This window comes from Cyanistes caeruleus, chromosome 4 (assembly GCF_971803275.1).
Source record: "Cyanistes caeruleus chromosome 4, bCyaCae1.hap1.1, whole genome shotgun sequence".
NCBI lineage: Eukaryota > Metazoa > Chordata > Aves > Passeriformes > Paridae > Cyanistes > Cyanistes caeruleus.
In genome coordinates, this window is record NC_141704.1 from 6,184,020 (window position 1) to 6,201,792 (window position 17,773).

The window sequence follows — 17,773 nt, forward strand, 5'->3', positions numbered from 1 at the left end:
ATTGGGTGAGATTATTAGAACACAACCAGAAAATTATGAACACAGTTTATGCTCCCAGTTTTTGCAAATGATAGGCTAAGGTTTAGCAGTGTAATAAACTATAATCAATAATCTTGCCACTTCTGCAATAATGCAAAAACACTATATAGATTGTATCCACACTGCTTAGTCTAAAAATAAACATGTACAAATTAAATAGGATACATCATATATATACAGATGATTCATTTATGAAAAGCAATTGTTTCTGTTGAGAATAGCAAAAGTCCAGTTTGGAACTAATTAAATAATTAAGAAGAAAGACAAAACAACATAAGCTTAATTATTATTATTTTAACATGTTAAAAATACAGTCACATCAAAATAGGTACACAGTTATAAAACTGCTGTAGATGAAATAAGAAAATAGTGTGTATATATTTTATATATAAAAATCTACATTATTTACTAACGCTGATACATATTTTGGAGCCTCATGTTGTTTGCACAAATAAATTGTACAGCTTTGTTATGAATTACAGAACCATCATTAAACACTGAGATTATTACACTTAGCCACAATATTATATACATACATTTCTAAGCTGCTGTAAGCAATCAGAACTAAAGTAAGCCCAAGTCATATTTATCTTCACAATTTTAGTTTAGGATTTCAGTGTAGTGCTTGGCTACAGTTACTTCGCTGCGGTTTCAATATTTAAAATATAAAATTGCCCAGTTATTAAAAATTACATCAGACACGTTATATACACAAAAAATTGTTTTGAAACATACTAAGCAAATGTTACTTCCATTTGTAAAAATTTTTTTACTTCTGTACCTTAAAACTTACAGAGCCAACCTGCAGCAATAATAGGCACTAAAGCTCATTCTTTAAAGAAAAAAAAAATAATATCTGTTTCTATGTTTTCAGTTAACAAACCTTACAAAACAAAAGGGAACAGGACAACATTCCAAACTGGTGTTGATACCAATGTTTAGTACTTCAGTATTAGAGAAAACTCTCTGTTCAGTACTCCAAGGACCTCTCCTGGTGAGACCCTCCTCTGCCTCAGCTCCCGGTGAGAGGTCAGCGCGTCCTGCAGCTCACAGGACTCCATCCTACATGTGCCACTTCACCTGCTTTTAATTCCACCCCCAATTCACATTCAAAGAAAGGAATACACAAAGTAAAAAAGGCTGTGAACACTAATTAGAATTACTTACATCAGCAGGAGTTTAAGGTTCCTGTTAACAACAGTCAGGGTCATTTTGGTGTAAAACACCACACAGTGCAAGTCCCATCACAAACATGAACTCGCCAGCAATTTGGGGGGGAAAAGGGCAGAACACAACAGAATCCACTCAACAAAGCTTAGGAGAAAGGACACTGCATACTCACACAGTACATACATACATATCGAGCCTGGAGCAAAGCTCAATCTCCTTCATGCACTTCACAGAGGTGTCAATGAGCTGCACAATTCTCTGATACCTGTGAGATTTGGCCCTGCAACCAGTCTTAGCCTGACAGCACAGCATGGCAAAAAGTGAAGGGTGCAGCACCATTTCTGTATCTGGCATTAGTCTCACTGTGCTCCAGTCTTCTGCATATAGAACGACATTCTGAAGGTAGATTTGGATGAGAAGGTACAAATTCTCCACTCCTGATGCACTTAAAAAAAAACCCTAAACACTGCCCTGAATTTAAGCACCATTTCTTAGCCAGATTAGAGAGACATTTTTGGCTTTCTGCTTTTCCCTGCCTGCTCCTTCCTGCTGAGGAAAAGGACAAACAGTAGTCAAAGGAGAGGAAATTAACTCTCACACATGATTAAATTAATAATCCCAAAGCATCTCTCCTGCCCAGAACAGATACTGGGATGCTGAGGCAGCTGTATGAGTGAAATTCCCATTCAAAATGAATGGCTTCTTAAATAAATTACAAAGAAAAATTAATATGAAATTAAAGTACTTCACGAGCTTTGCCCAAAGTTAAATGCGTTTAAATTTAAACTCTTTAGCTCTTTTCTACATGAGTTTGTGTACTGTAAATGCACACTCACACAGGCGCACACACACACATCTGTACAGTGCATTAACAATGTCAGTCAAAATAAAACTTTTCATTGTGTTACAGGTTTTAGGCAGAAGGATTGTAACACAAGTTATTTAAAATGTAAGGAGAGACGACAGCATGAACCACATGGTATATATGAGCTTATTGCTATGTCTATGTGCATTAGATCACTTCCAGTAGCTTCCATGCAAGTCCAAGAACTCCACCAGCTTTCAACCAAAGCCTGAAACACCTCTGAAATAGTGTCATTATTTTTGAACTCACATGAACCATCCACATTTCAGAGGTGGACTACTACTAACACAGTACTGTTCAGCTGGTTTTGATTCTTGCCATTTCACTAAGCATAGCCAGATTCTCAGAGAAGCACAGATTCATGCATAGACAATCCATCAGTTCTGCTCCGATAGTGTTGGGCTTGAGCTGATGGGCTTGGATATTGATACTGTGGGGAACCATTCTCTTCCAAGGTTGGGGAAGTCCTGTATCTCACTGGACTATCCACAGAAACAGGAGGAAGACTGCGGTCTTGTAAAGGTGTTGGCTGGAAATGCTGGTATTTCTGGAAATTATCCAAGTGACCTTTGTTAAGGTCTTGGCTCCAGGGCTGCCTGTAGGGTTCGTGTCTGTAGATGTAGGTGGCATCTGGCCACTTTCTCTCATCTGGTAAATAATCTGCTGGAGGGATTATGAATTTGACACCTGGAGAAGACCTCAAGCTGCTGGTGTAAGCATCAACAGGAGCAACTTCTGTCTGAGCAGGGGCTGGTGAAAGAGGATTTTGGCGACTGGCAGGATAGGAATTCATTTGCAGCTTATTTGGGGAATAATCTACTGACATAAAAGGGTATGGCCTTCCAGAGGGGCTGGGCCGATTCCCATGGTAATGCAGAGGTGAAGAACTTGTATTGCCTATACTGGAAACGTGCTTTGGAGAATTCCCATAGTAAGTAGGGGGATTACTATAACCTGGCAGTGGCTGTTTTACATTCAGTCCATGAGATGGACCATCAGACTGAGATGCATATTTTGGAGATCTGGGCTGTGAAGTGAAGACGTAATTATTGGGTATTTTTAATGGAGCTGGTATTTTTTCCATTTGCTTCCTTGGACTATTAGAAAATGCTACATGCCCAGGACTTTGTGGATGAGCTCTCTCAATCATCTCTTCAACAAGATTCTCGCTCTCAGTTTCATCCTCTGAAACATTGTCATACTGAGATGCATTAGACCCTCGCTTACCTTCATCAGCATCCAAAACCCTCACCTTTTGCTTTACATTCAAAGGCTGCACTTCTCCAGGACTTGGTGGTGGGCCCAAAACAGAATGGTTTACTGGCCTCCCTTTCACCTCTGCAGTAAGCTTCATTGTCTTTTCCATTATTTTGGTATCAGACGGTTTATTCCACTTAGGTACAAATTCCCTTCTGGTATTGGAAGTAGCATTAGAATTTTGATTAGCAGCTGCATTATTGTATAGACTCGAATTGTCTTGGTCTGTTAACTGAGGCTTTTTTCTGGTATCTATGTCATTCTTAGGCAAACTGTTTTGTGTCTCTACTGGTCGAATCTTTTGCTGTTTTAAAGAAGGCTTCTTTTCCATAGAATTAATTATTTTTCGGTCATTTGGTGAACTTTCTGGTTCTTCATCCATGGATGGTCTTCTCTCTGTCCTTCTTGCTGTTTGAGTACCAGTACTGTTCTGTCCATTAAGCATTGGAGTGGAGTTAAGCACAGAAGGTGAAGGTCCTGATGGAATCTGCCCCAATGGCTTCTTTGGAAATTCATCTTCTTTACCTAAAACAAGAAAAGGAATAACATAAATTCACCTCTGTGCAGAAGCTTTCTTTGATCTGTTTGTCATGCAAGCACAAACAGCTAGAAATTAACTGGGCCTCTCCCTGGGTCACCATTCTGCTGAACACCTCAAAGGTTCTTCTGTATACTGACATCGAACACAGATTTTCTTTAGCCTTTCATCCCAACCAGTTATTCCTTCCTACAGCTGATGCAATCTCACCAAGCTTTTGCTCTATCATGAAAAAAACCCCATTTTCCTAGATGACACGCTGGTTACAGTACCTACTCTGTATGGAACCCTCTTCACACTGTTTCATTAAGCAAACTACTTTGTCCACTTTAAAAATCCTTCCCAATATCACTCTCCCAATCGATAGTTTTCCATTCATGCATCCTTTAATGTTCATCTCTCAGAAGCCCCACCATCAGCTCCTCCCTCACGTGCATAAAGCTCCCAGATGACATCTTTTGGGTGTAGCTCCTCATTAACATCTACACAATTAAGACCATGTTCCCCCTAAAGCCTTTCCTGCCTAGAAATTTCATTCTCAGTATTAAAAACTTCCAGTAAAAGGCTCTATACACAGAACATTTTTTTCAATTCAGTTTTGTATCAATATGGAACAACTGAAGCAGCTGACACCAATACTGGCCACGTTATGGTTTGAATTGAGTTTTCCATGGACAGGTTTTGCAGGACCACAAGGACATAATTTACAGAATGAGAACATGAATGCAAAGTTCTCCCAGACTGGAGCTCAACACACTGCAACAGCCAGTGCTGAACATCAAACATCAGAGCAACCCGCACTGGCATTCAGAAACGATAAAGAAGTGTTTCATGGCTCAATGCTGCTCAAAGAGCAATCCACATCAAATTTTCTACTGCAATCAACACCCTTCATAATAGCAGCCGAAGTATTTTATCATATCTACTTGCATATAACTTATTTAATTGTGTAATCCATTATTTTCCCATTATAAGAAGAAAAGGTCATGCACTTCTCATTAAATGTATTAATCTAGATCTAATTCATTTGATGTTCAGCATTTAAAAAAACCAGAAGTTTTAAAGTCAGCATTACCAAACAAGTCCTATTCACTGTGTATCTATTTATAAACAGAAGCTTTGTAGTAAGGAGGAAAAAAGAAATGGCTACCCTTGCTTAAATGCTATGAAAAATAAATTATATAAAATGGCTGTTGGTAAAATATTTTTGTCTAATCCCTGTTTCTTCCTAAGGCAAGGACTGTAGAATCTCTTCCCATCAGAGATCAGAGAGTTAGCACCTCACTTTCTAGGTATTTGTAATTTAAATTCCTTTTGTTTATCTGTAAGGGTTCACAGGAGTGAATACACACAAATGTCTCTCCCTGACAAGTGCTGTAGTTACAAGTGAGCTATGTTCATTTACACAGGCATGAGCAGGAGCTCTGTCTTTGATGAGTGGTTCATGATACAGATACAGTGAGGAAAGCCAGCAGCCAAGGTCACTGTTATTTGTTATAACAGTGCAACAAACTACCAGCACAGATCAGTTGCTATATAAACTAAAGGAAAACTCTGAGTTTGAGCCAGCCAGGCCATAGCAGGGACAGCAGAGAAGAACAAAATGGTGCCGTCACAAGAAGGTAGCTAAATAAATGCACGTAAAAGCAACAGCCTAGATTTGCCAAGCAATTAAACTAGTGCTTTCTTCATTTTTCTTCGTAAGGGCCAAACGTCATATGGAAACCTGCCCTTTGCTTCAGAAATAACTTCAGAAACCTCACTTCATATATAGCACACATGGTGGGGCCAAGCCTCAGTAAAAGGCTACAGTGAACAGCTGCTGGAATTACAAGTCTGATGTTTGGTCTCTTTCCATATGGGTCCCCACTATTCCCAAATAAAATCTGGAACAGGGCTGTAAAACCTGCACCCCCCCAGCAAGGGAGCATTCCACCACTGGAAGGACAGATGAGGAGAAAAAGGAAGTAGCTGCACTGATGCTGTAGAAGAGGTGATTTAACAGCTCTGCAATACAGCCTCTCTAAAACTGTCCTTTAGTCTTTATGAATAGGGAGTTCACTTTCTGAACTTGCTTCTGTTTGGCAAGAGGCATTTCTTTGTGTCACTTAATTCCATCTGCATCTTCCAATACACCATTAGGCAAAGCTGAAGATCTTGCCTCCTAAGTAAGAGTGAATTTTGCACATAATAAGTATTCCTGATACTTAAACCATAGATTACAGTGCTTTCAGTCTTACTAATCTTGAATGTGAAAATAGCATGAAGTCTGCATTAAGAAACATTACTTTGGTACGTGCAAAATACATACCAAAAACCTGCCATCTAAACCATACAGAACGAATCTTTATGGGCTGCTAATCCATTTTATAGCCTCCAGGAGATTCAAAGAAGTTATGGAATAGCACAAGAAAACGGCTCTGTAACATTGCTAAATTATTAAATTTCTGTCCTTATATGGAAGACATGTTTTAGAAAAAGTGTTTACTTTCTTCCACATTTGAAGTTAAAATGTTCTAGTCATATATATAAAAACCTGAAAGACCAGTTCCCTCTGGTAGCTGCAATGCTTCTTCATTTGCCCAGGGTCACCAAAAACATGAACTGATTTATTTTCTCACAGTTTTTACTCTAAGAAATGCCTACAGAGCAATAGGAGATCCTTTAAATATACCTGGTTGCACAATAAAGGTGGGGTTTGTCTGAGTTTTTGGTTTTTAATTTCACACACTTAAGGTTTCCCAATTACCATGAAGCTCTAATAAACCCAAGTGAGAATACTGCAGACATTTTTATTGAATTCTATCGAGGCTGCCTTGTGTCACCTTTCTTTCTCATTTCAGGGTAAAGGAACACCCTACAACCAGGCATATGTGGGCTGCATGGTCTGGATGATCTATCCTGTAACGCAAGTCACAGCTGTAAAATGACTATCAGAGAAATCTTGCCATGTCTGTAGTGAAATTGTTAGAACTCAACATTAATTCACATCCTGAGTAACAAGGAAAATGTTGCAAGACAATAGTTCGTTTAGAAGAAAACCTCTGCATTTTAACAGCATGATACCGTGTTTATAGGCTGGTAACACCAGAGCTTAATGCTGTCAGGGAAAACAAAACACAGAACAATGAGAACACATGAAGGCTCAGTGGGGAAAAGAAGAACTAGAGGCTGAACCTCAGCCACAGGACTTCCACAAAATTTGGTTTAATTTAACCAATTTGGACACAAAGAAGTGGCACTGGTTGCTCAGTCACCCACGTATGCTTGTGGAACTAAGCAAGGCCACACTGCTGGAGGTACCAACTCAGTAATCAAAGCTACCAGAACAGGCCTTGTTCTGGTTCAAAGGTGCTCCAGCACTGATCACCTCCAGCCATAAAAAGTACAGGGAGGAAAGGAGTTGTGTAAGGATCTATGATGTTGCAGCAAAAAGACACCTTGCAAACTGATCACATTCTGAAGGAAATTTTTTTGAAACTGCAAAATAGCTACTTAATTCTAATTGAAGTGTACAGGTCATATATCAATACCCATGCAAACACATGCACAGAGTTGCCACTTTCAGTGAAACAAGAAGAAAACCAAAACAAAACAAATAAAAACTCCCAAAGTTCCAAAAAAGCTCACAAAATAAATAAGCAGAGGATAACCAAATTAACACCATGCACATGACTACAATGAGACACTCTTCAAACGCACAAAGAGCATGCCAACTGTGTTTGGGAATGCTTTAAGCAGTCCACTATCACCAATAACAGCAAGAAACCCATGATGCTGCATGCTAGTTAGAAAGAAAGAATAAAAGTAATCAAAGAAAAAAGCTGAGGAAAAGAAAGCATAATGCCAAAGCAAACTAAAGAAACCAAGTCACAACAAACATCTCTACCTGAAGAGGTACACAAACAGCTCACCAGACAAGCATGCAAAAGCACCAATTCCTTCAAGCTCCATTTCTTTTATCTACCATTTTTCCACTCCAAATCTGCCTAAAGCCTCACACACAGCTCTCAACCATCTCCTTTAATACTTCAACTACACTCACTGCTCAAACTCCTCAGATTTGAGCATGAAAAAATTTTATTTGGATGCCTTAAAGGAAATTCAATTGAGTATCTGTTTGTGTTGCTGATCCAAGATCTGAGTTAATTCACTGTCTGGACACATCGGTCTGACTGAGAAATGGAGAAACTGCCGAATTCTACAAGTACTTTTGGGACAAGTGCTTTTCTATACAATCTGATGTTTACATACAAGAACTGAAAGCATTTTATAACTAGAAGTTAAGACAAAGCTGTCTAGTTCAGCTGTGACTGTTTTGACCTGTACAATCAAAATGTCCTTTTGCCCTCTGAAGTGATCTGGGCAATGAGATTTTCCCCAGGTTGCCAGTATTCCTGTGAGATATGGATAACTTTACTTTCATCCTTCTCCCCTTCCTTCAACAGAGTAGGTTTCTAGACAGTTTAGTTACTGGCTTTTCACAAAAACAAGCACTGTAATAGCTTGTATCAGAGTTTACAGAGCAGGAACTATAGATTTTCTATTTTTCCTTTAAAAGAAAACTAGTGATTCAGTTGGCTTCTATGCAGTATAGCATAAAATAAGCAAACAACAAAGGAAATAGGGTGAAAAATGGGTGAGGAAGGAGAGCAATGGAAGTAGAGGGAGACAATTCAAGCAAAACAAGAACAATCAGGTGCTTGTTTGTTGTTGGCAAACATATTCCCTGACACAAAAAGGAGCAAAGCAAATATGAGCAGATCTGATTGTTCCCCAAAAGATAAGAAATACAAGCCATATTAAAGAAAGTTTGCCTCTTGACTTCTATCTGTTCAAATAAGCCTTGGCCACCACCCAGTGGAAGTCGATCTCCACTACAAGACTTTTACAGATAATTGCTTCAGGAGGCACTAACAGCCTCGTGCATTGAGTAGCAGACATATAATTGGAGTAAAGTGCTTTAAGTGCTCTCTCTGGTGAATAACAGTCTAGTCCTTAATTTCAGCACCAGAATACATGCACTTTGACTGATCTAACACAATTTTCAAGGACGGTAATGGTCATAAAAACAACCCTTAAAATGACATCTTGAAATTTTGTGTTTATTTTCGATTGGTGACATCCCATCTTCTTCAGTTTACAAGTCCAAGAGAATTTTAAAGAAATTTAAGTGCCTCCACTAGAAGCTCAAGCTTCTGTCTGAAAGCCAACCTCTGCTCCTCCTTCCTTTATATGCTATCACTGGCAAAGGAGTCACTAAATGAAACACTGCTGGACAACCTGAAGGGAAAACTAAAAGCACTGTTTGCCTCTCTTGCAGCTGTGTCACTTTTACAGTACTGACAGTAAGAAGAACTTATTTTATAAACGTCTGCATTCAGATAAACAACAGAAATCTTAACAGATTTTGTTATTAGCCAGAAGATACAGGTGACAAGCTGCACATCTGTAAGGTGCCCTTGCAAAAAAGGAATTTCTAAAATTAACCACTATTTTACATTCCTAATTCCACATTTCTTCCAGAAAATATACTTCCTTGAAAAGTCAGTTTTAAACAGCAATACAAACAATGACCAACACAACTATCTGAATCATATATTTAAAGATCATGCAAGTTTTCAACAGTAAAGATTTTTAAATGATGCAAAGCCAAAGTCTAAAACTTCTAAGGATATATACCATGTTAGTATAATTCAATATGTTATTTTAGTTCATAGTATTGTAAAGTAGTTGCATCACACAAGGAACAAGGCAGAAAAAATAGTTTAGTCTATTAAAGCATGAAGTGCATTGTCTGAAAAAGCTACTTGTGTGTTCTTGAAGTACAAGAGAAAAATCCAAAATTCCTCTGAAACAAAACACAACCAAAAGAAAGACACCATCAGAAACAGGAAAGTAAAGCTGATTAACATACTCCTACTGTTTTGGCTAAAGGCTCATTAACAGGAGAGAACAGACATTATTTAATAGATTACTGAGCTAGTATACATTTCTGCACTATCACTGATGACTGTGTAACATAGATCACTGCATAATTATAATTGAAAAATTATAATAAATTTATTCATATATAACTTCAAAAATAAGAATCAGATAAACATTTTTAAATTTATGGCAAATACAAGATTCAAACTTTGCTAGTTTTCCCTGAATGCAAAAAAAATTGGGAAAACTAGAAGAACTGGAGTTTAAAGCCAGTTTTAGTCACAAGGACACAGGCAGCTTCCAAATTTGCCAACATTGCTTTAAAATTAAGGTACAGGACCTTTATCTTTGATTTACGGCCTTCAGCTGCTGCAAAGTCTGTTAAACTTCCAGTCTTAAAAATCCAACCCAGGATCCTCCTGCCCACCTTTTCAGGATCCTTATATTGAAACACAGGTGAGAAACTGTCTCAAGAACAGACCTGAGGGGCTTCACACCTCGAAGGTGGGCCTGTCTTGTTTACAAAACACTGGATTAATAAACTATTTTCACCAACATATTTTTAATATGGAACTTTCACTGGTAAGCACTTCAATTTATTAAAGTCAGACACTATAAAAATCTATCCATATATAAATATTGTTTATTGAGCATTGCATTATTCATGTAGTCCTACAGGAAAAAATTAGAGCAAAGCTACAAATTCTACCCATATCCTCTCAGCATTTACAGAATTTTGTTTTAAATAACAGACAAGGAAAAAATCTGCATCGAGGAATTCTGGAAATCAATGGTGTATACCAAGAAAATTCTTCTCATTATGGTCTTAATATCACCCTTGAATTTAGGGATTGTTGAATTTACATTGGATCTGGCTCCAGGAGAGTATGTGAAGTCACACTGATTTAGGTGAGAGTGCTCTAAATGAACCAGCCATGATGTGAGGACATCCTTCATCACATTCCAGGCAATCCAGGAAATACCAAATGCCTTTTCTTCTTTTCGAGGCTGTGTCAGAGAGGGACCCTCAAGGACAGTTTCTATGTGCAGATGTCACAGCCTCCCTTCTCCAAGGTCTCAAAAAACACCAGGTCCCCCAGTAAGAGGTGTGCTTATCACACAGCCCCGTCTCCAGAGCCACGGGAATAGAGGGATGCCCATCTTGGGTTGTAGGAACAACACTACAGTTGCAAACCACCCTTTCTAAGTATGGGCTACCCTACACTGGTCAGCACTTGACTAGAATCAGCAAAGAAAGGAAGAAAAATCCATGGCCTTCTTTATTGCAAAAGAATCCCAGTATTGGCAAAACCTGCTCACTGGCATCCAAAATTAGCAAGATCCCCTTAACACCCATGTCTTCTGGCTGGACATTTTAAAGGCTTCATCAGCGAGAAAATGTTAAACAAGTCCCTTCCTTCCCTGCTCTGAAGGGAACAAGGAGCTCCTTAATTCAGTGAGAGAAGCCATGGAGGAAGTGAGCTAGAGAAAGCTACATCAGACATAAATAGACATCCACTTTAAAGTAACACAAAAGTTATTACCTCTTTTAATATCCTACTGCAGCTTACCCTACTAGGGCAGGAAAATCTATACAGCCTAACAAAGGATGCCAGATGGAAAATTCCACTGAGCTTAATTAGCTCACTGCTATTCCTGGATGACTGATACTGATGCAACTGCAAGATGAAGATTTTTTTTCTTTTTCCTAATACACATTTTTACTTTAGTTCTTAAAGGTGTAATTTTTGCTCAGTGTTAAAAAAAAAAAAAAAAGGTACAAGATAGGAAGCAGTGCTTTGATTTCAGCTGAGAAAACTAAAATAAACATTATTTTCTCAGGCTACAGCAAATACTTAAATGAGAGGGCTGGTATCTTTTGTGGCTGCACCACATATAATAGTTGCATATGTTTTAGATGAAATTAGGAGAAAAACAATAAAATTCAAGGTAGTAAAGAGAGTAGAACCAGACAGACATTTGCATGGGGGTTCCATGGCCAGGTTTGGGCAGCCTGTGGGAGGGACGCCACGCCGGAGAAAGGGAAGAGTGCAAGGAGTCCTCACCTCGTAAGAAAAGCAGCAGCAGAAAAAATGCATAATGAACTGACCACAACCCTAATTCCCTGCCCCTCTGCTGCTGGGAAGGAGAAGGTAGAAAAAAAATGGGAGTAAAGTTGAACTCACAAAGAAGGGAAGTGTGGGGAAAGGTTTTTATTAAGATTTTATTTCTCACTATCCTACTCTGATTTAATTCATAATAAATTCAGCTAATTTCCTCAAGTCAAGTCTGTTCTGCCCATGATGGCAATTGCTGAGTGACCTCTCCCACTCCTCATCTTCATCCAGAAGTCCTGTTTTGTTTTCTCTCCCTTGCCCAGCTGAGGAGGGCACCTAGTATCCTGTCAGGATCAACGTGCCACAACACATGAGCAAAGCTGAGTACCTAGAGAATGCTCAGAACCTGAAAAAGAATACTGCTTGAAGACAGTGATTAATAAAACCAAAATTAAGAGAGGGCAGAAAATTTTAAAAAACAAACCCAAAGGCTTATGAAATTCATACAAAGAACAAATGAGGCAGCCTCACTCAAGTAGAGATAAGAGGAGACAAATTCGCTAGATTCCCAAGAATTAGGATGAAGGCATTTTATTTTTAGTCTGTGAAAGGTTAAATAATGTTCCCTTCTACCCCTAGCAAAAACATACCACACAGAAAGGTTTACCCAGGTTAATGTGAAATCAAAAAGGAAAAAGCTCAGTTCTCAAAATACACTTCACTTTGGTTTTGCTCTTCCTGTTTTAAAATTAAACCTTGTCATTCATGTTAGAGGGAAAAAAACCCAACACACAAAAGACATTTTGTTATTTTTCTATAGCTACCAAAATTAAAAATCAATGTGGCCCAAAACATTTAGCATCCTGTTGGCTCACTGTATCACAAGTTCCACCTAAGTGTGAAACCAAACAACTGCATCCCACTGCCAAAGTGTCTCAGAGGAAGACACAGTCACCATTCCTTGCTGCTGGTATCCACAAGAAGACCCTGAGTCTCACATTTTCTGTCACAAGGGGGACAACTCTTATGCCACCTAAATCCTCCCTGAATTTTCTATGAAGTTCCTGAATTTTCTATGAAGATCCTGAGTATTCTCAAACAAACTTTCACTTGAAGGCATTTTATGTTCTACCAAAGGCCTTAAAACAAAAAAAAGTTAGGAACAGACTTTTTGCCTTCTGCATCAAGAAAATTTCCAGTGAACTCCATATTTTCCACAGAAAATCTCAATATGACTTACATGCATGTGATTTTCTAGGCTGGAAGATACACTATCAAGTAGCAAATTACAAAAACCTTTCACAATTCTTCCTCTACCACAGTTTTAAGTGGAACTTTTCACTGAAGAAATTTACTTTACCACATCCATAAAAAATCCATGCGTCCACAAACAACTGAAGTTGTTGGGATAACCCCCAAGCTGTTCAAACATAACCATGGAAAATTCTGTATTTAGGACTGAAAGACAGGACTTCTATGATCTATCTCCTTGTAACATGGTGCTGTGGAACTGATGCTGAAGAACACAGCTGCTCATATTTGTCACCACCTGCACAAGACACCTGAGACAGCACCTGGCTGAAGTGAAGGGACAAAGAGCAACTTCTTCTGAAGAGAAAGTCAAGACTGAAACTCAGCTTGGGGAAAAAGGGTGGGGAGATGGTAGAATGGGAATGCTGTGGTGAGAAAGGGGAAGCAAAAGATGAAAAGGCAAGGGCAGAAAGTAGACTTAGACCTATTGTGGGTGGAAGGAATTCTGCTGGACAGATTGTACAGAAATTTGAGAACAGAGCAAAACAGAGGTAGAGGGAGCAAGAGAAATGGGAACTCTGAGAAGAATCAAAATAAGAAACAAATATACAGAAAGTGTTTGTACTCCATAGGAACAGATTTGAAGAACCAAGTAAAACAGGTAAAACTTGTGGTGAGGAGTTCTGACACAGCCCAATATTGCATGCCATAAATAACATCAACAGAAATAGAAAAACTAAGTTCATTAATGAAAGAACAAATGATCACAACAATGATACACAGGCAACCTTTATTCTGACACTTCTTAACTTCTGAAAGCTTAATAAAGTTAATAAAACTTAAATTATAATTATATAAATTATATATTTTAATTAATTAAATAATATATATTTAATATATAGTTTAATAATTATTATAATTTAATATAATAATTTAATATATAAATTAAATTAATTAATTAGTAAATTATATATTAAATTATATATTTATTAAATTAATAAAGTTACTTCAAGGTAAATTCTGCCACATTTGTAATTTTTTACAGAATGTTTTCTCACATACTTTTCTACAATTAGCAAGGATAAAGTAAAAGGATTCTGAGTAATCACAAGAAAAATTTCTAATTAAAGACTATGGAGATAGGGATAGAAAAGAGAACAGAATCTTAAGATAAAGAAGAGATGCCATACATTTTATAAGTAAGGCCACATAAAACAAATATTTCTTATCTGCAACCAAAAAGCACAAAGGCTAAAAATAAATAATGAAAACTATTCCATTAAACACCCAGCAAGTCTAATTAAAAATTAGATTTAAAATCTAGATTTGTCAAACAGAAGAAGCTATTTGACCTGAAGTTTGGTCCACATCTAATCAAGCTACAAAACAGTCTGGATTCTCAGACAATGTAGTGTTTCAACCACTTTGAAACCTTGATATTTGACCCTCTATCTGAAAAGCTTTATAAATTCAAGTTAATAAAATCACCAGAACATGGTATTTTTCATAGTGCTTTGCCATTACCTTAAAAACAGTAAACAAAACACCAGAAGAAGAAGAAATTCATGAAAGGGAAAGTGGTGATTTTACACTGAAAAATATTTTTCAGTAAAAACTCCTCAAATCTATGCAGTGATGAAGTGGAAAATATTTGCACAGTTTTCAACAGCATTAGTTAACATTTTAAAAATTACCAATGTGTGAATAACTCCAAATATCTAACTCTGCATATGTGCAAGTTTCTTACCAGCTACTGGTAAATCCAGCTTTGCTCGTTTCAATTCTGATATAGAATTTTGGAGCTGCTCTATTACAAAGTCATCTTCATAGAAGAAATCCTTGGCTAAAGACTCCTGCAGAAATTCTACAAGCTCTTCCATTTGTAATTTCATCAGATGCTCTATAGAAGGAGAAAATATTGCATTATACATTAACATATCTTGATAATTAACACTCAAAAATGTACTTTAGTCATGAGGTGCTTTTGTTTTCAAAGCAGAATGAGAAAAACTTGTTAATTAGGCAGATAACAGATTTCTACAACCTAAGATCTATAAATACATTAAAAAAATTCACTTGCAAGTCACCATGGAAATCCCTTCTACACATTACTTAGGACAGTGGTTTCCAAAAAGGGGAATCTTCAGAAAACTAACTACAAGTCACCCTCCTTCAGCCTTCTCATGTCCAACATGAGGACTTTATTTGTCAGCCTGCATTCTCAACTTGCAACCACTGCTGTGGATCTGTACAATATCCATCATCTCTCTTATTAGAAGCTCTGAAAAGCAGAAAAACATTTTAAAAATTGCTATTTACAGTACCCTCATTCAGAACTGTTACTTCAGGCTCTCTGAAAATTCAGATCATATTTTGAAAGTCATTTTACAGTTATCAGATTATTTTTCTTTCCCTTTTTACACAGCAATAAGGCCATGTGGACTGCAAGGTTGCAACTGCATACCTATGTCTCTTTTTTCATAATTTGTATATCATCAAAAATTTCAGCTATATAATTTCAATATGGGAACCATGAAAAAATGTTTTGGTGCTGCAATAAAAATGCTCTTGGCATGTATTCCACCATGACACTGACTAAATAGAAATACCACCCATGTTTAGAGGGTAGACAAGAAATTGGAAAACAAATCAGAATCTGTCCTCTGCCAGCTTCTCTGCCAGCCCTCCCATCTCCTCTCCTGCTGTGAGGTTCTCTTGGTGTTTGATTGTGGAGGAAGTTGCTGTGACCTTGCCAAGCAAGCAAATCCACACTTGAGACTTTTTCCTCACGTCTTCCCATTAAAAGAGTGGTGAAAAAAAAAATCAAGTAGATATCTATTTGCAAATAAAGAGAAATCAAACTGTTTAGCCTAATGATTTGCCTCTAAATGTTGAGCTTTCTCAAGTGCAATAATGTAGAAGGTAACTTTTTCCATTTTTCCAAGTTTTTTATGAACAAACTAATGAAAACATCCCAGTGAGGTAGCATCACCACAGTTCAAGAAGGATAAACTAGCAAATTACAACACTCATTCTGACGGGCCTCACACAGACATTTACATGGAGTCAAATTACTTCACTCAGAAAGCCAAATTCACACAGGAGGAGCATCTCAAAGTCGAGCTACAAGGTATCTTTCTTAGAAATGCTCAAACCTATTTAGAAGCCAATGTCCACCCTCAAAAGCTTTTTGGGTCCTTGGAACTCAGGATACCAAGTGGTTTTGGGGAATCAGGCATAGATTGCTTTAGACAATTCTGTTCAAAATCTCAAATTTTACTTCCCCCAAAGTCAAGAGATGAAGGAGGTTACACAGGCAGACTAGAGAAATTCTGGATTTTAATTACATTCTTGGACAAACAATGGTATAAAGTGACACAGACTGGTGATTCCTTGTTGCTGAGGTATCTGCTGGCAGATTTTCAGTATTTTCTGGCACAGTCTTGATTCTTTGTGTGCTTTTTTTAATCTATTTAAATTCTGTGGGGCTAAGAAGCCATTTCCAGACCATGAAACTACCACACTTTCCCCCGTTTTTCAGTCAGTAATATAACTGACTTCAGGTCCAAATAACTTTCTTACTCAAAGAAATATTTCTGTTTGACAATCACACTGCATTGGGCCCGGCTGAGATGGAGCTAATTTTCCTCACAGCTGCTCTCACAAGTGCTGTGCTTGTCCATCTTGCTTCCTCTGTCCCCCAATCCTGCTGAGGAGGGGAGGGATAGAGCAGCTTGGTGGGCACCAGGATCCAGCCAAGATCAACCCATAACACACACACATTAATAAAGCAAAGATTTTTAACTTTTTATGCATAAGGAATGACAAATATCTGTCAAAAGCAGCATAAGGCACATGGGAAAGTAAGATTTTTCACATATTAAGGTCAGACTGCATAAAATGAGAAAAAGACTAGCTGAACCTCTGCTTAGGTTTCAAATGCTTGACAGATTTCTTACTTCTGTGCAGTTTCAGAATTGTGTAAGACATAGCAGTGAGAATCCGCTCTCCTTCAAGTATGTAGATATCCCATATCCTGAGGCTTAATGTAAAGGGAGTCTGCAATGACAGAATCAGGTAATGCTGTGAAAAGTCTGCCCCAGGTCACAATTAAAAACAGCAACAGAAAGAAAAACATACTCACACGATCAAGAAAACACTGGAAAAACCACTTGGTTGTGTAAAAGCTGGTGGGCATATCCTGGGAGTCCTGCAAAAAACACAGAAGTTGAAAAATACTTTCAAAAATCCAAGTAATTCTTTGCACTGTCCATGAAAAAGCAATTTCCCCTTGAGCCTAATATACCCAATGGTCACTTAACATATTACAAATAATTAATTTAACTATATAAGACACTGTTACTTCAGTCCAACAGATACGATTTCTGGTTTTTATAGCTTTTCTTCACCACTTGCACCACCTGAAGAACATGCACTTGGAGGTGCTGAAATATTAATACATCCTAGACTTTTATCATGTTCTTGAGACAGAGGTAGCAGAGGGTAAAATGTTCACTTAAGAAAATAAACCAATACTTTGAAGCAACCCAAGTTCAGGCACTGGATCCATTAAGTCTTCATTTCTCTGTAGCAAGGCTGACAATTCATGCCCAAGGCTGAAAGGACTTCCTTACAAAAATACATATCCACCAGAAATGATGGGGAAAC

The 17,773-nt window shown here is 37.8% G+C and overlaps 1 protein-coding gene across 39 annotated transcripts in view; it reads right to left on the reverse strand.

Annotated features, from left to right (window-relative positions):
* Positions 1-313: 313 nt before the first annotated feature.
* Positions 314-17,773, reverse strand: part of USP6NL (USP6 N-terminal like) — a 110,062-nt gene continuing 92,602 nt past the window's right edge. For all 39 annotated transcript variants that reach the window (XM_086886473.1, XM_086886493.1, XM_086886481.1 and 36 more), the window contains 4 exons: positions 17,250-17,315; positions 17,065-17,164; positions 14,853-15,005; positions 314-3,856 (listed from right to left, as the gene is read on the reverse strand). In XM_086886473.1, coding sequence (XP_086742599.1) covers positions 2,418-3,856; positions 14,853-15,005; positions 17,065-17,164; positions 17,250-17,315 — 1,758 coding nt within the window. In that variant the 3' untranslated portion in view covers positions 314-2,417. The remainder of the gene's footprint in view (positions 3,857-14,852; positions 15,006-17,064; positions 17,165-17,249; positions 17,316-17,773) is intronic.